This window comes from Dipodomys spectabilis, unplaced genomic scaffold (genome assembly GCF_019054845.1).
Source record: "Dipodomys spectabilis isolate Male_0828 unplaced genomic scaffold, ASM1905484v1 ptg000069l, whole genome shotgun sequence".
NCBI classification, from domain to species: Eukaryota; Metazoa; Chordata; class Mammalia; order Rodentia; family Heteromyidae; genus Dipodomys; species Dipodomys spectabilis.
Window position 1 is genome coordinate 16,984,914 of NW_024870746.1, and position 21,738 is coordinate 17,006,651.

Here is a 21,738-nt window from a genome sequence, read left to right on the forward strand (position 1 = left end):
AAAATAAAGCCAGCTGCATTAGCCCTTTTGCATAGATTCTCCCTTTTACATAGAATTCTCTTCTTGCAGATCATCACATTGTGGCTTCCTGCCAATTGTGTCTTGGCTTGACTATCATCTCCTAGGAAAATACCCTGCACAAAGCTAATATCTCAACTATATGGCCACCCATAGATATATAGATAGATAGATAGATAGATAGATAGATAGATAGATAGATAGATAGATTAGATTATTGTTTCTTTTCTAGCATATATAGCAAGTATATCTGTTTTCCTTTTTCTGTGTGTGTGTATGTGTATGTGTGTGTGTGCGCGCAAGACTAGAACCAAGGGACTGTCCCTTAGATTTTTCACTCAAACTTTGCATTCTATTCCTTAAGCCACAGCTCTATTTCCAGGTTTTGGGTAGTTTAATTGGAGATCATAGTGTCATGGACTTTCCTGCCAATGCTAGCTTTGAATTATAATCCTCAGATTTTAGCTTCTTGAGTAACTAACAGGCATGAGCCACCTACACACAGCTTTGCCCTGAACCTTTCTTCACCTGAGTCCTAGATTTCATTTAAAATCATGTTCTGTCTTGCCTGTTCCAAAATGGTTTTTAGATGAAAGGAACTTAGAAAGCAGGAACTATATCTGTAAAAGTGTGGTTATAGCATATCCAATAAAGTACCATGCAGACAGAGATACTAAAAAAAAGCCTATCTGATGACAAAAAATAATCAAACAGGTAGACAGTAAAAAAGACAACTAACTGACTTTTCAGCAAGTTACTCCTTTACAACTGGAGCTTACAGGACTAGTTGTGAAATAAAACATTCTTGTAATAATGTAATTTCAGATGTATTGCCTTCTCTTTCTCACCACGAACCACTGTAACCACAATTCTGGCCAAGCCCATTTTGGCATATTGCTATTCAAACATATTCAAAACTCACTACGAGCTACCTTTTAAAAAGGCATTAGCGTAAATACCATGGGAAAATATCCTCCAAGGTTGCAGATGAATTGATATGATTTCCTTGATTGTATCTTTTTATTTATGAGGCATAATTTATGAGCACTCAAGAGCAAACTGCAATGAGTGATGACCGAACAGCAGCCAAAGTCATAAATCAGGAGCTGGGAGGGAAGTGGTGATTTTGATCGAATCTATTGAATTAGCTGTTGGCCTTAGCTGATACAGGTATTGGAAAGACCTTTTTAATATCTATTTGTCTCCCTCCAGGGAATGAGATAGCAATCACATTACACGGCCTTAGGAAACAAATAATTTAATTGTTTGCCTGTTAACATGCAACCTGTTTACTCTCCTTATTAATTACTGGCATGGCTGTTCATGTTGGATTTTTATTTCTGATGTGAATCAATAACAGATCCACCATTCTCTGGTTTGTAAAAATGATGGGGTTGTCTCATTTGCTTCTTGTCTTCTGAATTGTTGGGATTTTTTTTTCAATCAAAAGTTGCCCATAGTGCAGAATCCAATGTATAGCCTACAAAGTTAAGAAGAGTGAGGGAAGGGATGGGGATGGCAGGAAGGGGTGATATTGATCTAGATATACTGTATTCATAAACTATCTTTTAACATGGAAACTTCTTTGTACAGCTACTTAAAGATAATATTTTTTTAAAAAAATAGTTATCCATATTCCATAAGGAACATACTATAGATTATCACTGAAATTGCAGGGGATTCAAAATTCTTCCATCTCCTAACCCTTTAAGATTCAATAGATATAATACAATTCTTCAAATAAGCCACTTGAAGAAAGAGCAAAATCTCAAATTGTACCAAGGACAAGGACAGTCAACATCACTTACCTTATGAGTCAAGAGATGAGAGGGCTTTCTGTAGTTTGTTATTCCTGTATTCCATTTTTATGTAGAAAAATAATAGCAAATGCAAGATGAAACAAACACCAGCTGGGTGCTTATAACAGAGAAAACATCGCCAAATCTGCTCCCTGAGTTTTTACAAGACTTAAAGAATGTTCTCAGCTTAATGTATTCAAATGTTTTTTTTCTTTCATGCAATTGTTTCTAACACATTTATAAGATTATTTCTCTGTTGCTTTGTATGTCCCTCCCCCACGGTATAACCCCTACTTTCACTGTATTTGATGTTGTTATAATTTGTGGAGGGGAAGGGAAAAAACAAATCGTTTAAATAGGGATGCAGGTGGACTCATTGCAACAATGAGATGTACAAGTCGTTATGTTGAAAACGAACTTTACAACTTTGGTGGAGGGGGGAGGCAGGAGAGGATAGGATGGGAAGGGGAAACAAAGGAGGAGGCTACAATGCTTGATAAGAAATGTACTCATTATCTTGCCCATGTAATTGTAACCCCTCTGTACAGTATTTTCACAATAAAAAAAAAATCTCTGAACAACAACAAAAAAGAGGATGAAGGGGAGGAGGGGGCAGGATGGAGAGGGGAATAGTAAGAAAATACAGCCAAAATACTCAGTGTACATATAACAACAGGAAAACTTGAAGGGATGGGTCTGGTTATGGTTGATGGGGAAGGGAGAAAGAAAGGGGGTGATATTGATCAAGATGCATTGTGCTCATAAATTCACACGCTGAATTGAAACCCTTTTGTACAGCTTCTTAAAGAGAATAATAAAATAAAGAAAATGAAACTAAAACATAAAAGGATCATATAATAGTTTCAACTAAGAGATTTTCATTCTTATATGATAATTAAAAAACAAATCAAGGATGCCTCCTTTGAATTTACATTAGCAATATTCTTTATCACTAAGATTATTCTTGAAAAATATCAGTCCTTAGAAAGAAAATGATTTCAGGAAGAAGGTTATTTTCAGCGTTAAAGTGAACATTCCTTTCGAGTCAAGGGTAAAATCCTCACTGAAGAATCAACCTCTGGTGTAAGGACCCAGAAGACACCACACTGACAGAAATTTGTATACCTTACTCCTTCCATTCTCTACTGAATTGTAGGCTCTTCTCTTTCACCCCACCTATACAAGTTATTACAGTTGTGTTCACAAATCCTCACTTTCTTCCTAGTATAAAATGCAAAGGAGAAATGTTGGGCTGAATGGATCTTAGAGTACTTTATATAATATCCTTCTGGAAAGCAAGAAGGGGAAAAATGACACCCAGAAATGTTCCACAAATACCCAGGTCTCCAGAAGTGAAAACAAAGAGTCAGGAGATAATTCTGCAAAGTTAGTGAACTCTGGTTCGTTCTGTAACTGTGATAAACATAGTGATGACCTTTATGATGATTGCTGAAGCTGTAAGGGATACATTCATATAACATTTATTTCAATGACTGAAGGTGCTGAAGATAACACACAGTACAACTGTAAACAGATATAACATGAAAAGAAATTGAAAATTGATAATGGAGTAAAAAAACAGATGGGTTAGATGATTGAGTTGCTATTTAGGTATAGTTGTAAGGTTTATAAACAAATTCCATAACAAAATACAGGTTAATAAGAGAAAAATATTTTAATATATATAATCACAGTGGCACCAGGGTCTTCAAAAATGAAGATTCAAAGACCAAAATAAGGCTGATTTTTTATGTTTGGGTTTGATTAAATGGATAGCTATTTGGAAATGGAGCTGGACAAATGATAGTGGACTGAAAAGGGTACACTTCTGTTCAGATCGTCCTTCTGGCTTTCTGTTCAGATTCTTCTTGACCACTTTGTTCAGGATTTCTTCCAGGAATGGAGAAGTAGCCTCTTCAAGGATCACCAAGGAAGACATGACCGGTGGCTTTTTATTAGATTTTATGGTCTGTTTTGTATGGAATGGGGAAAGTTCTAGTGTTATGACTTGCCTGAGGGAGAGGAATTCCTATATCTAACTTCCAGGAAGGATGAGAATTGGGAAGAATGCCGTGAGGCCACCTACTTCCAACGCCTTCCAAGCCCAAGTTTGAAGAACTGGGCTTGCCAAGACACCATAAATTCATAATTGTGTTCTCAACCCCATCACAAACCAAGAAAGAAAGTAGAGGTAGTTGAAATGTTGCTTAATCAGTGCTAGTAGTTTTATTCTGAATGGTAAACTATATTTCATGGAGATTTCATTTTCTGATTCTTATATTGATTCCTAAAAAGTAAAAAAAAAGAAATATCAGAGGGCTGGGAATGCAGCTCAGTGGTAGAGTGCTTTACTAGTATATATAGAGTCCTAAACTCCAATGCCAAAGGGGTGGCGGGGAGAGGGAAGGAAGAAGGGGTTGGGGAAATAAAAGGAGGACTGGGAAAGAGAGGTAGAAGGGGAAGGAAGAGAAAGGGGAAGGGGGGAAAAGAGGAGAGATGAATAAATCAGGATATGTTGTTCAAATATTCCCATGTAAGGTTTCGGCTGCCTCTTACTCCACCTCCATTAGTAGCTTTCTATCACTGTAACAAAATGGAAGAGATACACAAAAGAAGAAAGACTTGTTTGGGCTCATGGTTTCGCAGCTGGCAATCCGTGGTTACTTGGCTCCATTGTTTCTGGGTCTTTGGAGAGTCAGAGTAATTAGGGAACACATAGTGGGACAAAACGGTGCATCTTGTGGCATCCAGAAAGGGGCTAAAGATAAGATAGCACCACCAGCAGCAGCACCCCCAGCCCCATGATCTACGTCTTCCAAGTACATCTCACCTCCTCAAGTTTTACCTCCCAGTATACTGTTATGTTACAAACACATAAATTAATTATTCAATTCCTATCAGCATTCTTCAGATCAATAACGTCCAGAAACCCCATCTTTAAGCACTGCTGCACTGGGGACAAAAACATCAATACACAAGCTTTTGTAGAATATGTAGGATGCAAGCCATTATACCATCCTGTGACGATGTGTCCAAATCTTGGTGCATTGTTTCTCAACAGAAATCATAAGCATATTCTGTGTTTGTATTTTTTTTGTTCCTAATCTCATAACTGGGCATAAACAAAAATCCGTAGAGATGGATGGTTAGCAGTGGTTCATGCCTATGATCCTCGGTACTCAGGAGCCTGAGACCTGGGAAATCACAGTTCAAACCCAATCCAGGCAGAAAGATCTTTGAAACTCCCTCTCCAATTAGCCAGAAAAAAATATTAGACTAAAGGTATGGTTCAAATGGTAGAGCAAAAAGCATAGCCAAAGCATAAAGATCTGAGTTTAAGGCCTGGTACCACCCCTTTAAAAAAATGTACACAGTGAATTTTCTATAATGGATATTCTTTTATATCAGCAGAAAGAGAGAGAAGAACAGAGTCAGAGCCAAGACAGAGAAGACTGAGACACAGAGGCAGAAAAGCTTATCATTCACAGACTCTTTTTGCCTTTCCTTTCGGTGTTTGTTATAACAGGGATACTGCTTGTGTTTGAGGTTTTATGAGACCCAGTGCTATATTACCTCAGCTTTCTCTTCCTTGCAACTGTTTTCCTTTTTACAGTAGCTCATGTAAATAAGCTGATCCTACTTTGCATAAGCATGTTCATTTATATGAATTCTATTTTGATCTCAAATTGATTGAATACTAAAAAGAAAGTCTAGGAACAAGAGCAATGTGTTATGAAGGTCTCCTTTCAAAGACAAAAAGACACTAGATCCTAACCACATTCTCTGTTAGTAACAGGGGATTTTGTATTGCGAAGTGTTTTTGGAGAAACGTGTTTCTTTAAAGAAATATAGCAAGCCGGGCACTGGTGGCTCACGCCTGTTCCTAACCTACTCAGGAGACTGAGATCTGAGGATCATGGTTCAAAGCCAGCCCAGGCAGAAAACACTGAGAAACTCTTATCTCCAATAAACCGCTAGAAAACCGGGAGTGGTGATGTGGCTCAAGTGGTGGAGCGCTCGCCTTGAGCTGAAGAGCACAGGGACAGTGCCCAAGCCCAGAGTTCAAGCCTCCTAACAGACAAAAATCACAATTTGAAGCCAGACATCGATGGCTCACCCTGTAATCCTAGCTACTCAGGAGGCTAAGATCTGAGCATCATCTTGGTTAAAAGCCAGGCTGGACAGGAAAGTCCATAAGACTCCAATTAGCCACCAGAAAACAAGACATAGTGCTGTGACTCATAGCAGTAGAGTGCTAGCCTTGAACAAAAAGAGCTCAGGTATCCCTGGGCCCTTGAGTTCAAGCCCTACTACTGACAAATAAATAAATAAATAGATAAATAGAAACGAGCTCCACCTAGTAAAAGCTTCAGCCAACAGGAAGGCATGAGCTCTAGTACTATCTTCAACACCAGTTAATTCCTTAAGGATTCTCCCTTCCCGTTGAACACGAAAGAACAGTTCTGGTTCACAAACATGGGCTGGAACTGTGCTGAGCTCTCTCTACGATTTGCCTTTTTTTTTTCATTGTCCCTCAATATTCTATATCTGCACTACTGCTGTGCTCCTCAGTAATTAATCAGCATCTTGCTTGACTGTTTTCTCTCATTATATCTGATTCCACCTCCATCCCTTTCTCTTTCTCCCATTCATTGTAACTCTGGTTAAAATTCTACATGCCTTTCAATCACTAACACAAGTCTCCGCCCCCCCCCCCAAAGTATTTGATGTTGATATTTGTGTTTTATATTATTTCAGAGAATATTTTCTTTTCTAATCTTGCCACTGAAGCTGGCCCCAAGGTACCTTCTGGTAAAATTCAGTGAAAGAGTTTGGCTTGGAACTAGGAATTTTTCTCCAACAGTCCTGAATCCCGATCTCGTCATGAATAACCCTTCACTCCTACCTTACTATTGTAGAACTGACCTTGGCCTTTTCAGAGGGGACAAGAGCAGCTGAAATTGTATTCTGACCTCAACTGTAGCTTCAACAAAGCCCAGCCCTCCCATTGCTAGCTCATTTTCCTGGCCCATTTCAGGAATCCCACCTCCTTGTAATGCACTAAATACATCTACCAACCATTTCCTAAGGGAGACCTTACCTAAGCTGCAGGTATTCACCTATGAACAAGTAACTTAATTCTTATCATCCTGTACCCCTTTTTAACACATATGGATGACTTACAGCTCAAGTTTATTAGAAAGAACATTGGAAGGCAGGATTTTAGTTCCCATTCTCAAAACTTCTGCCCCACTAAACAAGAATGACATTTTCTGAGTCTCAATTTTCTCACCTGCAAAGGGGGCTAATAATACAGTTTCCACTTACCTTGTAAGGTTGCCCCTTGTAAGGATGAAGTAAACTAACATGTGTTAAAGTGCTCTGTAAAAGATACAGATGTGAATGATTATATGCAAATGGTAAGAAGAGGTAGCTGAGCTCTTAAAAGAGCAGGTTTGACTATGTAAGTAGGTTAGTTGTCTCTTTTCAAAATGGGGCTGCTGGCAATTCTATCAGCAAGGGGCTGGAGATTTGCATTTGACAGCAATTCAACCTCAGAAATTTGCTTTTACAAAGGATTCTGCAAAAAAAATGTATGAAAACACTAATAGGAGTTGGTCTAACTATCTGAGTGTTTCTTCTCTTGAAGACATTATTGATGTAAAAGCAAAACAAACAAAAACAAAACATTACCTCAAAAGTACTCACTGATTTTTTTTCCCTAAATATCTTACATCTTGAACACTTTGCATGCCTTTTAAATAAACCTGGAATGTGTATAGTATAAAATCAGATAGGTTTTCCAGGATTATCATTATGGCTCAGGGTGATTTTTTTTTTTTTAATTTAATTTTATTTTATTTGAGAACATACTGTACAGAGGGGTTACAATTACATGGGCAGGATAATGCATACATTTCTTACCAAGCATTGCAGCCTCCTCCTTTGTTTACCCTTCACCTCCCTTCCCAGCCTCCCCCCTCCCTCCCACCCAATCATACCCCCCCTCCCCCCCCCCCCCGACATTGTAAAGCTGGTTTTGACATGACATTTTGTACTTCTCATTGTTGCAACAGGTCCACCTGAATCCTTAAACGACTTGTTTGTCCCCATCTCCTCCACATGTTATACTGACATCAAATATAGTGAAAGCGGGGGTTACACTGTGGGGGAGGGACATACAAAGCAACAAAGAGATAATATTATAAATGCGTTAGAAACACATGCATGAAAGAAACAAAAACATTAAAATAATGTGATGTTAGGAAAACGAAACCTCAGGGTGATTTTTTTTTAATATAGAGAGTTAGAAGACATTGACTGAGAGAAAAAAAAATTCCTGAGGTTAAACTTGCACATGAAAGCTTACTAAGGAATACTCTCCCTCCTAAACACACAGACAGTCTTCTTGTATTGCCATTTAGATCTATCATTCTGATTGATCACTCTGTAGTTGGCTATTATTGGGCCTAATTTAACCCTATATACTCACACATCCATCTACTCTGTCTATTGCACCTGACATCCAACAAATTACTTACTCATGCAAATAACGACCTAAGGCAACCTTTTAGGATATTCGTGTTTAATTATACAAATGGTTCTTGATAAATAAGATTATACATCTTTCCATATGTTTATTCCCTCCTTGATGAAAGAAAATTTAATTTTCATGCAGATTTAGTGGAGATGGTGTTGAAGAATTGCTGAGCTTTATGTAGTGTGCAGATCCATCCGGTTTGCAGAAGTTGACAAAAATCACCCAACTTCCCTGGCTGAAACCATGGAAACTTGTGTCACTCTGCAACCCTACAGGGCCCCTGCTTGTATGCATGGTCCTTCAGGATTATGAGGCTTCACGATCGACGTTCCGTCACATTCTGTTGCCTTTAGTTGCTTTCCATTGATGAATTTGTCTCCATTCTGCTATACCTTGCTATTGACTGGTCTTGTTGTTGTTACTCTTTGGAGGTCTGGTCAGTGAATTCTGCAGGAAAAGCCTGGAGCAACTGGACACGGTGTAGAACAGGGCCAGCCCCTCCGGAAGGGCTCACAGCCCCCACTTTCCATGCAATCTCCTCTACTCAAGCAGTGGTCAACATCAGCATCCCTGCCAAGCCCAACGGGAATGTCAGTCTCTACAGACTGTTCTCCAATGCCAGTGGATCACAGGCTGCGGTGAGCTAAAACCCAGAACTACCTCACCTTAAAAGTCATTCCTGAGATTGGAAGCATGGCCCAAGTGGTAGAATTCCTGCCTTGCAAGCAGGAAAACAAATTCAATCCCAGTGCGGCCAAAAGAAAACAAGCACACAAAAAGAATATATTCTATAATAACTAATTTTTTTCAGTTAGTACCATGATGCTCTTACTTTTTCTTCCTCTCCAACCTTCTTTCTTCCCCTTCTGTTCTCAGCTGCCCTCTGAACTCGGTGGCACAGTGATCACTCAGAGAGGAAAAGATTCATTTTTTGGGGGGGGAGGGGGTGGGAAGGGTCTGGTCATGGGGCCTGAACTCTAGGCCTGGGCGCTGTCCCTCAGCTCTTCAGCTCAAGGCTAGTGCTCTACCTCTTGAGCCACAGCGCCACTTCCGGCTTTTTTCTTTTTGCTTATGCGGTGCTGAGGAATCGAACCCAGGGCCTCATGCATGCAAAGCAAGCGCTCTACCACTGAGCCACCTTCCCAGCCCCAAGATGCATTTTTTTTTTAAGAACCATGCAGAAAATGTGGAAACTCATTAAGAGAAATGCTAATGGTGGGATTCAAGACTCCATAAATGTGAAAGATAATAATAATAAATTGATTTTCTTTATTAGTTAAACATAGACTGAGCACATACTAAGACACTAACAAATAGTAATGATGGATAGAGTAAATAGTAATCCCGAAAAAAGAAGTGAGCAAAGGCAATTTGATGAGTCTCCATTCTGATGTATGTTTTGACATACACACGTCTCTCTACCAGTGAACATTTAGTGTTTGGGTTCATTCAAATGTAGCCTGTTAGAAGAGAGAGAATCACTCCCTCCGCCCATCTCTGGCTCCACTGCTCGTTTCCAAGGAGACATATACACAGTGCATGTTGTATTTTAGCCAAACCCCTGGCAGGAGGGATGATAAGAACCAAGGAGGCCACTTCCTGCATTATTAAAGTGAAGAGACTGAAAGCCAGATGGGCAGTCCTTCATCTCCGTGGCCTGTGCCACTGCCACATTGCTCATGAACAAAGTAGAGATTATAATACTCTGTTCACACATCTCTCATATACAGAGCTTGTACAGATCCCTGTATCACATTGTAAATTAGTTCCGCCAATTTAGACACTTTGGCCAAGTATGGAGAAATCCTCTGAGGCCAGAATGTCAGGTATTGGAACACAACTTCAAGCACTGATTCACATACAGCAAAACCTTGTATTGAATGTTAAAGGGGTATTAGCATATGTTCAACACGGCTTCGTACCTTGTAAATATAGATCGTGTAAATACAATCAACCCTTGATTATCTATGCTTCTAAAGTCATAATATTAACAAGCTAAAATAATTTCTGTTTGAGATGCATTGTATACACTTTTTTCAAAAATTACAGGTAGCTCTTCTTAATCGTGTTACTTATGTTGAGGCGGAAATTAACTTCTGGTTTCTGAATGCTTCTTATCCAAATAGTATTTATTTAAGTCACAACTAGGTTAGAAGTTTGCTCAAAAAAGTTTATAATTCTACAAAGACAATTGGTTTCATAAAAAATGAATACCCTCAAAGGAGAAGGTGAACTTGTAAGACCATAAGTATATATACCTGTGTCTCTCACATTCATCCTAGGGAATTTTTTTTTGACCTAGAAAAATGACATGCAAGTTACACTGGCAGAGTACGAAAGCTGGTGATCAGAAATATAATTCAAATCAGGTAATTAGATTTTTCTGGAAAGACAGCATTCTGAATATTGCATATACCTATTTTGATAATTATGTGTCCTGCACCATTTTGCAATACTTTCTAAGGTAAGATGACGGATAGAGTTGTACCTTATAATCTCTGTGCTCTTGCTTTTAACTTCTACTGATCTTTCATATTGCTTGCAACAAGTGGATTAATGATTCCTGTAGGAGGAATGCTGTACTGGGCCCCATATTGCATCTTCCACAGTCCCCCGCTAGGTGGCACACTGATAAATAAATGTCAATCAACTGTCTTTGACTCCTGATGCCTCACATTGCTTTCTTTCCTCCCAGTTGTCAGAAGGCATGGCCACCCAGCAGACTCTTTACAACCTGCAACCCTTCACCACATACTTCATTGGAGTGGAAGCCTGCACCTGTTTCAATTGCTGCAGCAAAGGCCCAACAGCTGAGCTGAGAACTCATCCTGCTCCACCCGCAGGGCTACCCTCTCCTCAGGTCCAGATGCTGACTTCAAGGACAGCGTCCATCCAGTGGAGCAACCCCCTGCTAGCCAATGGTGTCATTCAGAGGTAGTGGGTCAGCAGAAAGGGGGAATAAACCAATTGGACATATTGCCACCCATCATTCCCCAAGAAGGGCTTACTTCATAAGCAATACCTATAGCAAAATAAATCCATTTGAGCGATGTTACCCGTGATAATGTTAACATCATAAAATCAACTAATGATAGAAAAGTAAACAGAATCACCTCTAAATAAGTAAGATGATGCAGTATGTTCATATTCATGAGAAACATATACTCTTCTTTATGGTTCTTTGGAGCCCTGTGTTCCATAGGCAAAATAAATGTCTGTAGTTAGATGAGACTTGCTCTGATCTGATTTAAAATGTGAGAATGAGCCCTTGTTTGAAAGAACAAAGAAACTACTTCCCTGAAATATTCTGGAGGATGAAAGAAATGTTTTATTCTAAACAGAGAACAATTACCATTCTCCTCTCGAAAAAGACAACTCTCTTCTATGTACTAAGCAAAAAGACTAGCTGTTGGGCTGACAGCAAAGTCTGTGAATGTTGGTTCCCTTCCCGTCACTCTGATTTGCCTCTCCTGCTTATCTCAGCCATATTAACAAAGTGCTTCTGAGATCAGCTTTCTGCAAATGAAACATTTAAAGAGCTATGCTTCCATGAAAAAAAGTCTTCTCCTAAAAGAAAACCAGGATTTTGTTTTCATTGTGTGTGTGTGTGCGTGCGTGTGTGTGTGTGTGTGTGTGTGTGTGTGCGCGCGCGCACATGAGCCAGTCCGGGGGTTTGAACTCAGAGCCTGGATGCTCTCCCTGAGCTTTTGTGCTTAAGACTAGTCCTCTACTACTTGAGCTCCACCTCTAGGTTTTTGCTGGTTAATTGGAGAGAAGAGTTTCACAGACTTTCCTGCCCAGGGCTGGCTTCCACCCACAATACTCAGATCTCAGCCTCCTGCATAGCTAGGATTGGCATCCAGGTAAGAAAAGCAGTTTTAAAAGCGAACAAAACTCATTCCATTGCCTGTCTTTTTCTTTGTGTGTTCGTGTACATTTTAGGTATGAGCTCCAACTGTACGTGGCTTGCCCTCCAGACTCAGCCTTGCCCTGTACGTCCACCCAAGCAGAGACAAAGTACACCGGGCCAGGGCACAGAGCTAACCTTAATGAACTCCAGCCGTACACCACCTACAAGCTGAGGGTGCTGGCCCACAATGAGGTGGGCAGCACGGCTTCCGAGTGGATCAGCTTCACCACTGGAAAGGAGAGTGAGTGCAAACGGCAGCTGCCATAAGCCAGGGAGCAAGGAGGAGGTTGTTTATGTCTTGGTGATTACTGGGGTTTCAACTTTGGGCCCAAGGCTTGCTGAGCAGGCCCTAGCTGCAGCTTGGAAACCATTTTCTTACAAGGATTAAATTCAACCACATGGAATGCTACTGGACCTTCATGAAGATGACTGTGGGATTTAACACTCTCGAGGTCAAGGGCAAATTCAGGAGGGTTTTCATGTCTAGAAAAACAGTCAAGTGGGCTGGGAAGGTGGCTCAGTGGTAGAGTGCTTGCCTTGCATGCCTGAGGCCGTGGGTTCGATTCCTCAGCACTACATAAGCAGAAAAAGCCAGAAGTGGCGCAGTGGCTCAGGGGATAGAGCGCTAGCCTTGAGCTGAAGAGCTGAGGGACAGAGCCAGAGTTCAGGCCCCATGACTGACAAAACAAAAACAAAAAGAAAAACAGTCAAGTGAAAACCCCAGTTTAGAACATAAACAATGGGAACAGGAAAATAGATAAGCAATTATAGACCACCTCTGTTTCTTATTTAAACCTGGACTTGTCTTTTATTCACTTTAAGTCTTTTCTAATCTATTTTATTTTTAGTATGTATTAACTCAAGGCACTAAATTCAAACCCCAGTACAGGCACAAAAAAAAAAATTTAAACCCTATGTATTTCTTAAATCTGTGCCTCCCACAATGACCTTCATGTGTGGGACAACTTGGTGGTTGCATTAGGAAATGGGTCACATTTTCAGAGGAACTAGTTTGTTACTGGCATCATGTAAGTATTTTACAAATAATTCTCTGTTTTCAAGCTAATTTGCCTTCAGTTAAATATAAATCTTCCAGGTCTTGTATAACACATCCCAAAATTATCTTGAGTGTCCTTGGAAGTGAGTTTTCCACTTTACAGATGTAGAAAGTTAGTCTTAACCTTGTTTAAGACCTTGAAATCAAATAGGACAGAGCCCCAATCCTGAGCTCCTAAAAACCACATGACAAAAAAACATGTCTGTTCAGTGGAACCCAAGCCCCCAGAGAAAGTGTTCCAGTATATATGAGAGTGCTCTAACCAAGGCCACCACAAAGGACATTATATTCCCAGCATACCTTTGAGATACAATAATTATCCCAACTTAAAACTGAGCAGGACTCTGGGTGGGACACTACAGCATAAACCCTGATCTGAACTGAGCCTCCTAGATTTAGACCAGTAGGAAGCGGTGACTTAGAACCAGACCTGCAGCAACATAACCAGTTCCATATGCAGTAAATGAGCAGAAATGATGCTTTCACTCATTACCACCAAGCTCACCAGCACTCTATAAACTACTGCGTTCCTCTGGTCAAACCAAAGCTTGTACTGAAGATTTCAGACTTTCTCCACCTTCCTCAAACCTCCCGCTGCTTCTGGCCCTTTGTATCCACATGCCCAGAATCAGGGTCACTCACTCTCCTCTCCATTTATCTTCTGCAAACTCCTAAGCCTTGTGATTCATGAGGATAGGAGAAACCATGAATCAGAAACTTCCTGACTGCCTTCCTACCCTAGACAAACAGCTTCCCTGCTTTTGCACAGTTCCTGCCAGAAATAAGCAAGGACCCACATTTTGTATATGCAAAATTAATCTGTCTGTGTGTGCCATCTCCTGTCTCCTGTGGGTACCATCCCCGCCTTCCGTCCATAACTTCTCAGCCTCCTATGTGTGTATCACCACTGCCTCCTCCGTGTACATTCCCGCCTCTCCTGTGTGCAATCCTCTGTACTACTGATCAAGAGCCAGCTTCCAAGCACCGCCATGGGGCATTCAAAAGTGAATGAGTAAATGGTGCTACTCTAAATAAATGTGTCCTGATGATAACAACACAATGCGGGCTTTGGAGTTCCCCATGGGCCTGGCTTCAAATCCTTGACCTGCTACCAGCTGGATAAAAGGCAGGATACTTCATTTCCTCGCCTGAAAAGTTAAGAACCACTCTTCTCAGAAGTGTTCTGAGGATTAGATGTCAACTGCCAAGGGCATAATAGCTCTTGCCATTTCCTCAAGTTCCATAGATGCAAAGTTCCTGATTATTATGAAAGCTTGCAGTTTTCACTCAGGAAAGTCTCCAAATCCTATAAGACAAACTTCATTTCCTTCTTTCTTCCTTTCTTTCTCTTCCTTTCTTCCTTTCTTTCTCTTCCTTCCTTCCTTTCCCTTCCTTCCTTCCTTCCTTCCTTCCTTCCTTCCTTCCTTCCTTCCTTCCTTCCTTCCTTCCTTCCTTCCTTCCTTCCTTCCTTCCTTCCTTCCTTTCTTTCATTCTTTCTTTCTTTCTTTCTTTCTTTTTTGTCAGTGGGGCTTGAGCTCTGGGCCTGGGCACTGTCCTTCAGCTTTTCTGCTCAAGGCTAGCACTCTACCACTTGAGCCACAGCACCACTTCAGATTTTCTGGTGGTTTATTGGAGATAAGAGCTCACTGACATAACGACTTGTACATCTCATTGTTGCAATGGGTCCGTCTGTATCCCTATTTAAACGATTTGTTTTTGTCCCTTCCCCTCCACAAATTATACCAACATCAAATACAGTGAAAACAGGGGTTATACCGTGGGGAAGGGACATACAAAGCAACAAAGAAATCATCTTATAAATATGTTAGAAACAATCGCAAGAAAGAAAAAACATTTGAATCCTTATCTTGGGGTTCATTTCACCTAACATCAACTTATCTGACCTTTGGCCGGGGTGGGGGGTGGGGTGGGAGTGAGGGTGGGGGAGATGGGAAGGGATGGGAAGGGGAAACAAAGGAGGAGGCAACAATGCTTGATAAGAAATGTACTCATTATCTTGCCCATGTAATTGTAACCCCTCTGTATGATATTTTCACAATTAAAAAAAAAGAATAACTTTTTTTCCACATTGGGAAAAAAAAAAGAGTCTCACAGACTTTCCTGCCTGGGCTGGCTTTGAACCATGATCCTCAGATCTCAGCCTTCTGAGTAGCTAGGATTACAGGCGTGAGCCACCAGTGCCTGGCTTCATTTCTTTCTTAATAACTGCAAGTTCTCATTCTCTCTCATTCTCTTTCTCTTTTTCTTCCCCTCCTTCCCTCCCTCCCATTCTCTCTCTCCTTTCCTACTTCTCTCCCCTGTCTTCTCTCTCCTCTCTCTTTTCTCTTCCTCCTTTGTCCCCTTTTCCCATTTTTTCTCCTCCTCCCTCCTCCCCCTCATTCTCCCCCTCTCACCTTCCTCCTCCTCCTTCTCCTCCTCTTTCTCCCCCTCCCTCCCTCCCCCCCCCCCTCTCTTCCCCCTGGGGATTGGCCTGGCATTTGCAAGGCTGGAGCTCTACCACTTGAGCCATGCCTTTAGACCCTTATTTGCACTTCGGAATAAGGTGATGTCTTACCTTATGCCCAGAATGGTACGAGGTATGACTTTCTTACTTACATTTCCCATGTCACTGGGTATGAGAGGCATGAACCACTGTACCCAGTCACTGGTTGAGATGAGGATCTCACAAACTTCTTCAGCTCTACCTTTCAACTAGCTAAGATTACACGCCATGGAACTGGGGCACTACACTCAGCCAGCTCTCTTTGATGTTCTATAGAGAGAAAAAATAAACAGAGGGAAGCCTGAAAATAAGCACAATAGTGTGTTTTATTGTGATATTAGGCAGGATTCATGTTGGAAGAGCACAAATATTTAAAGGGGAAATGATAACTATTGATACTCGCAGAAAATTTTCTATATAGTTCTCTGAAAATCTATTACTTTAAAAGATAATGATCATATGGATCTTGAAAGTTTAATCATATTATTATAAAACACTGTATTATTTTAGTTGCTTTAAAAACATTATTAGTAAGTAGCTGTACCAAGCGGTTACAATTCCCTCAGTCAGGTTATAAGTACCAAGCATCTTGATCAATATCACCTCCACCATCATTCCTTATGTTATTCCATTTTCCTAACACCAGAAGCATATGGATTTGTGTTGGGTTTTGTTTCATTGTCCCAGTACTGAGGCTTCAATTCAGGGCCTTTTGCTACCACTTGGCTTTTTTTCTCATAGCAAGTGTTCTAACAGTTGAATCATTGCTCTATTTCTGGCTTTTTGCTAGTTAATTGGAGATGAAAATTGCTCAGATTTGTCTGCCCAGCCTGGCTTTGAACCGCAATCCTCAGAGCTTAGCTTTCTGAGTAGCTAGGATTACAGGAATGAGCCGCTAGTGTCTGTCATGGATTTATTTTTAAAGAAAGCACTGATTCATTCACACTACTCACTGTTTTCTTAAGAGGCAATGTAATATAGATGGATCTTACATCAATTCCTTTCTAAAGGTATTGATTATTTTGGAGAAAAAGGAATCTAATGAAATTAATCTCTTCAGGCTTGACAAGGTAATATGGGATCATTTCATTTGTTTTGGTAAAAAATTATTCATTTTGAAGATGAGCCCCATTGAAGGATTTCTGTTTTGTTTTAGTGAGAAGCTTGAAAATGAAATGATGAGAACACACCTGTAAAATGCACACAACATTGCTTCTGTATCTGATACAATACTTAGAAGACCTGAGCTGGATTATTATATACTAATGTACGATGTTATTGATTGATTAGTCAAGGCAATGAATTATGATGTTCAAATTGCTGTTTGCCAGGCTTTTTAACCATCTTAGAAAACAAACTAACCATTCAAGAAAGAGCTTTAAAATAAATGGGTGCCAAAAGGGCATAATTCACCATCTAAGCAGTTTGGTTTAAAGGGAAAAAAATATATTAACTTCATCTAGTCCTTGGGGCTTCATTGCAATAAATATTGATTTGATATGAAAAATAGCTACCTACTGTAGTTAATAGTGTTAAGGACAGTTTACCTGTTAAAGGAGGGAAAATGTAACGAAATATGAGCTCCAGGGTTATGTGGGTGAGCAGATCCATTGTGTGTTAATAGTTTTATTTATAAAACACCACTCTCCATTGATTTTCTCCCCCCTTGGGAAAGCAATTGCAAAGGAGCTGAGAAAGCATTCCACACGTGTTCTCATTGGCTTTTATTTCACCCCAATGTTGCTTTATTATTTTTAATAGGTTTTCATTGGTGCTGAGCTTGGAGGGGGGGGTCTTTTATTTTTGCACATAGCTAAAAAGCTCCCTCATCAATCCCCAATATCAAAGTGACCATTTCTAGAGCTGCTATCTTTCTCCCAGCAGTGCCTCAGTACCAAGCCCCATTTTCAGTGGACAGCAACCTGTCCATGGTGTGGGTGGACTGGAGTGACTCCTTCCTCCTGAATGGCCGGCTCAAGGAGTACGTATTAATGGATGGAGGACAGCGTGTGTACAGCGGCCTGGACACCATGCTCTACCTACCAAGGACATCAGACCAAAGTAAGTTCCTGTTGCTGGGAACCAGTGGTTCACACTCTGCAATGGTAGCTACTCAGGAGGCTGAGATCTGAGGATCATGATTTGAAGCCACACCTGGGCAGGAAAGCTCAGGAGACTCTTATCTCCAGTTTACCACCATAAAGCTAGAAGTACAGTTGTGGCTCAAATGATACAGTATTAGCCTTAAGCAACACAGCTAAGGAATGCTCCAGAACCTAGGGTCTTAGGAGACTTGAGCTGGATTGAAATCAAACAAGAAGTTAGTTTCTGAATCCCACTCCTTAGTATGTAACGAGTTCTGTTCCCCAGCTTTGTGATCTATAAAGCCTGAAAGGTGCACAGCAAATGCTCGTCATTAAAATGTCTTGGTGTAAGTGGCCACTTCTTGTGGAAAAATTATAGCTCAGAATGGAAATGCGTCTTCCTTCCCATTTGCTGTTTGATGCACTGCAGTTTAAAGCAGGTCCCGGGGAGGGTGCTGACTGCACAGGCTTATACGTCCTCAGGAAGAAATCAAACCAAAATGCAGGCTGAAATCACACCACCTCATCACTCGGGCTCTTGTAGCTCCGGATTCCAAACAGCCCTACGAGATAGTGACCATGTCCTTTATCCTCTTGTCTTATTTTTAAATTGAAATAGGGAACTACTTTCTGGTAATCTGCACGGTCACCGCAAGGATAGATACGGAATTCTTTTAAGCACTCCAGATTTATAAGATAAATTAGTGAATGTTGCCTGGTGTACTTGGAAGCTGTTTGTTTTGGCTGAATGATAGAGGTAAACAGTGAGGTCCAGCGTTGTATTTACTGTACTTGAAACTTCATAAAATTTTTACAATGACCTGGATGCACATATTTACTGTCACAGCTCTTGGTCACCTGGGCAGCTGGATATAAATGGAAGATGGCCTGACAGTTGGCAGAGACAGGTTCTACTTGACCAGGCCCCCGGCCATCTGCATGACCTTGCAGGAGTCACAGGTTCCTGGCTCTTGAAAGGGGAATTTAGAGCCTGTGATTTCCAAGATCTTGTTGAGTAAGAAATCCTTGCTCAATGACCCAAAAAGCATTTAAGGGACAGGCTTACACCAAATTCACAGCAATATAAACTTTGTAATCCTTTACTTGTGGAAAGTTTCTTCTTTTCCTTTGCTGTGTAAGCCCCAATCTTTAAGTGATGATTTTCGAATGTGCTCTTATTATGTGTTCTTTCTCTGGGTCACTTTTTGATTAGAAAATAGTTTGTATATTAGATGGAAGTCAGCGTTAGATAACTATACCAAATTCCTGAGATAATCAGCTTACAACAAAGAGTAAAGATCTGTTCTGGCTCATAGTTTGGAGGTTCCATCTATGATCTGTGGGCTCTGTGGCTTTGTACTTTGGGTGGATGCAGCCAGGACCACATAGGAAAACAAACTACTTACCTTATGACCAGGAAGCAAAAGAATGCAAGGAGAATGGAAACTCTAGTCCCCTTTACAGGTATGTTCCCAATGACCTAAATACCACCCGGTAGGGACCACATCATAAAGGATCCATCACTTCTCAACATCATCACATCGAGACCAAGCTTTACACACATAGACTTTTCAATGACATTGGACATCCAAGCTATAGCACTAGTTAAAACCCCACAACTTGCTCTGGACTCCTATTTTCAGACTTTTCTTGGTATCATAACTTGCTCTTTCAAACCTATAGCCCCTCCAACTACTAGTGTTGAATGTCTGCATCATTTACCAGTTCTTCTTTTGTCTAGCCTTTGTTTTCCAGGTCACCTGTACTACAGATGTAGGAACTGTTAAGACACCACTGATCCAATACAATACAGCTACAGGAACTGGTGAGCATTTTACTTGTCTCATATTTGGCATAGCACCTGCTATTTTTCTTTCAAGAAACACACCTATGTTTGTTTACTTACACTGTGCAAAGGTACCAGCACGGGTTTTATGCAATGAACTGTGTTGTATAAAATCTACTTGTAGAAGTCTTCATGGAACTTTCATTAGGCAGGGAGGTAGGATTGTTTTTTAAATGCCAAATCATTGAAATGCTAGGTGGGGAAAGGCCAGAGAGAACTGACCAAAATTTGCCTAAAACTTCCATGCTTTTGTAGACAGAAAAGTGACTTAGAGAGAGAAACTCAGGGGAAAGAGACGAGGGGGAGAAAACATAGCCAGCTCATCTTGCACTGATCCTGATAATGATAGCCTGGGTTCAGAGCCTAAAATGATAAGTTTGGGAAGTTTCTATCAGTATGCTTCATAAAAGATTATAACTTGGTATTAATAAGCAATTTAGTTGAAGAGACAAAATTGCAACTTTTTAAGGCGCATCTTTTAAATTGAGTCTTTGAATCTTTAATATATATGAAAGCTTATCATTGAAAAGGGCACATTAGAGAAATGACGAATCTTTTCTGTTCAAATGGAGTTGAGACTAACACTGTGTGTTATTTTCTAGTAATTAATGCTACATAAAACGTATGTGCATTTGTACTTTGTTTTTTAGTTCTTGGGGTTGAATACAGGGTTTGCTCTACCACTTACGGACTGCTTCCAGCTCTTTCGTGCTCTACTTTGATTTTGAGATAGGGTAATTTTTCTTAGGCTGGCCTCAGACTTGAAATCATTCTGCCTTTACCTTCCAATGAAACTAGGTTACAGGTGTGTATCACCAGGCTGCTTCATATGTACTTAAAAAAAATAAACATTTCTCAACAGCGCATATTTTCTCTCATATGCAGAAGAGGGATATGAAATACACTGGGCCATGATAAATTATATAGGACTGTAAGCATTCACACAGTGAAACTAAAGGAGGATACTCTTGGGGGAGAAACACACAGGTGCAATGCCTCTGTGCTTATGATCATTACCAACATGAATTCTAGGGAATACAAACAAGACGGCTTTTATTCTTTTTTTCTTTTTCTTTTCTGGCTTGTTTGTTCATTTTTCTGTCTTTGAGGTAAGCAAGAGCACAAAATTGGAGAAACATACTGTAAACAAAAGCAGCAATGGTACTCTGTAGAAACTATGTTGAAAATAAACTTGTGGTAGGAATGGGAGGAAAAAACTGGGAGAGAACGAGGGAGGGGATGATATTGTCCAAAAAGGTATGTACTCATTACCTGACTTATGAAATGGTAACTCTTCTTATAGATCACCTTTTGTAATGACAATATTTCTTTTTGTCAGTCATGGGGCTTGAACTCTGGGCCTGGGTGCTGTCCCTCAGCTCTTCAGCTCAAGGCTAGAGCTCTACCAATCGAACCACAGCACCATTTCCAGTTTCCTGGTGGTTTATTGAAGATAAGAGTGTCACGGAGTTTCCTCCCCAGGCTGGCTTTGAACCATGATCCTCAGATCTCAGCCTCCTGAGTAGCTAGGATTACAGGCATGAGCCACCAGCACCTGGCTAACAATAATTTTTAAAAAAGAAAAATCATGTCTCAAAATTCTAAAACACAAGTAAACCTATTGTTATCAGAAACAGCTTCAATAGGTAAAATTTTGTTGTTTCCAGACTACATATTTGGATGCCACATAAAATCTCTCACAATACCTATTCTTCCCACATAATTACTCTTGTTTAATGACTGGGAATAAGAGAAAAAAGCTTCCTTTAGCATTCTTTTTACCAACTCTAGTGTTACCACAAACAGATGGTGGAGGTGTGGTACACACGGAAATTTATCCAGGGAAGCTCTGAGAGTTTGTTGCTAAGATGACCTGATAAATTTGGCTCAGGACTGTTTCTAGCTCTGGCTGTCTAATTTCAATGTGAATAAGATCAAACCAGTGCACTTCTGTATTGTGTAGCTTCTTCACCGACCTTA

The 21,738-nt window shown here is 40.4% G+C and overlaps 1 protein-coding gene across 1 annotated transcript in view; it reads left to right on the plus strand.

Moving 5' to 3' along the window:
- Positions 1-21,738, plus strand: part of Ush2a (usherin) — a 635,341-nt gene that overhangs the window by 604,636 nt on the left and 8,967 nt on the right. Inside the window, exons 64-68 of the mRNA XM_042681986.1 lie at positions 8,790-8,996; positions 11,054-11,292; positions 12,301-12,509; positions 17,713-17,889; positions 19,654-19,737. Of these exons, the coding sequence (XP_042537920.1) occupies positions 8,790-8,996; positions 11,054-11,292; positions 12,301-12,509; positions 17,713-17,889; positions 19,654-19,737 (916 nt within the window). The remainder of the gene's footprint in view (positions 1-8,789; positions 8,997-11,053; positions 11,293-12,300; positions 12,510-17,712; positions 17,890-19,653; positions 19,738-21,738) is intronic.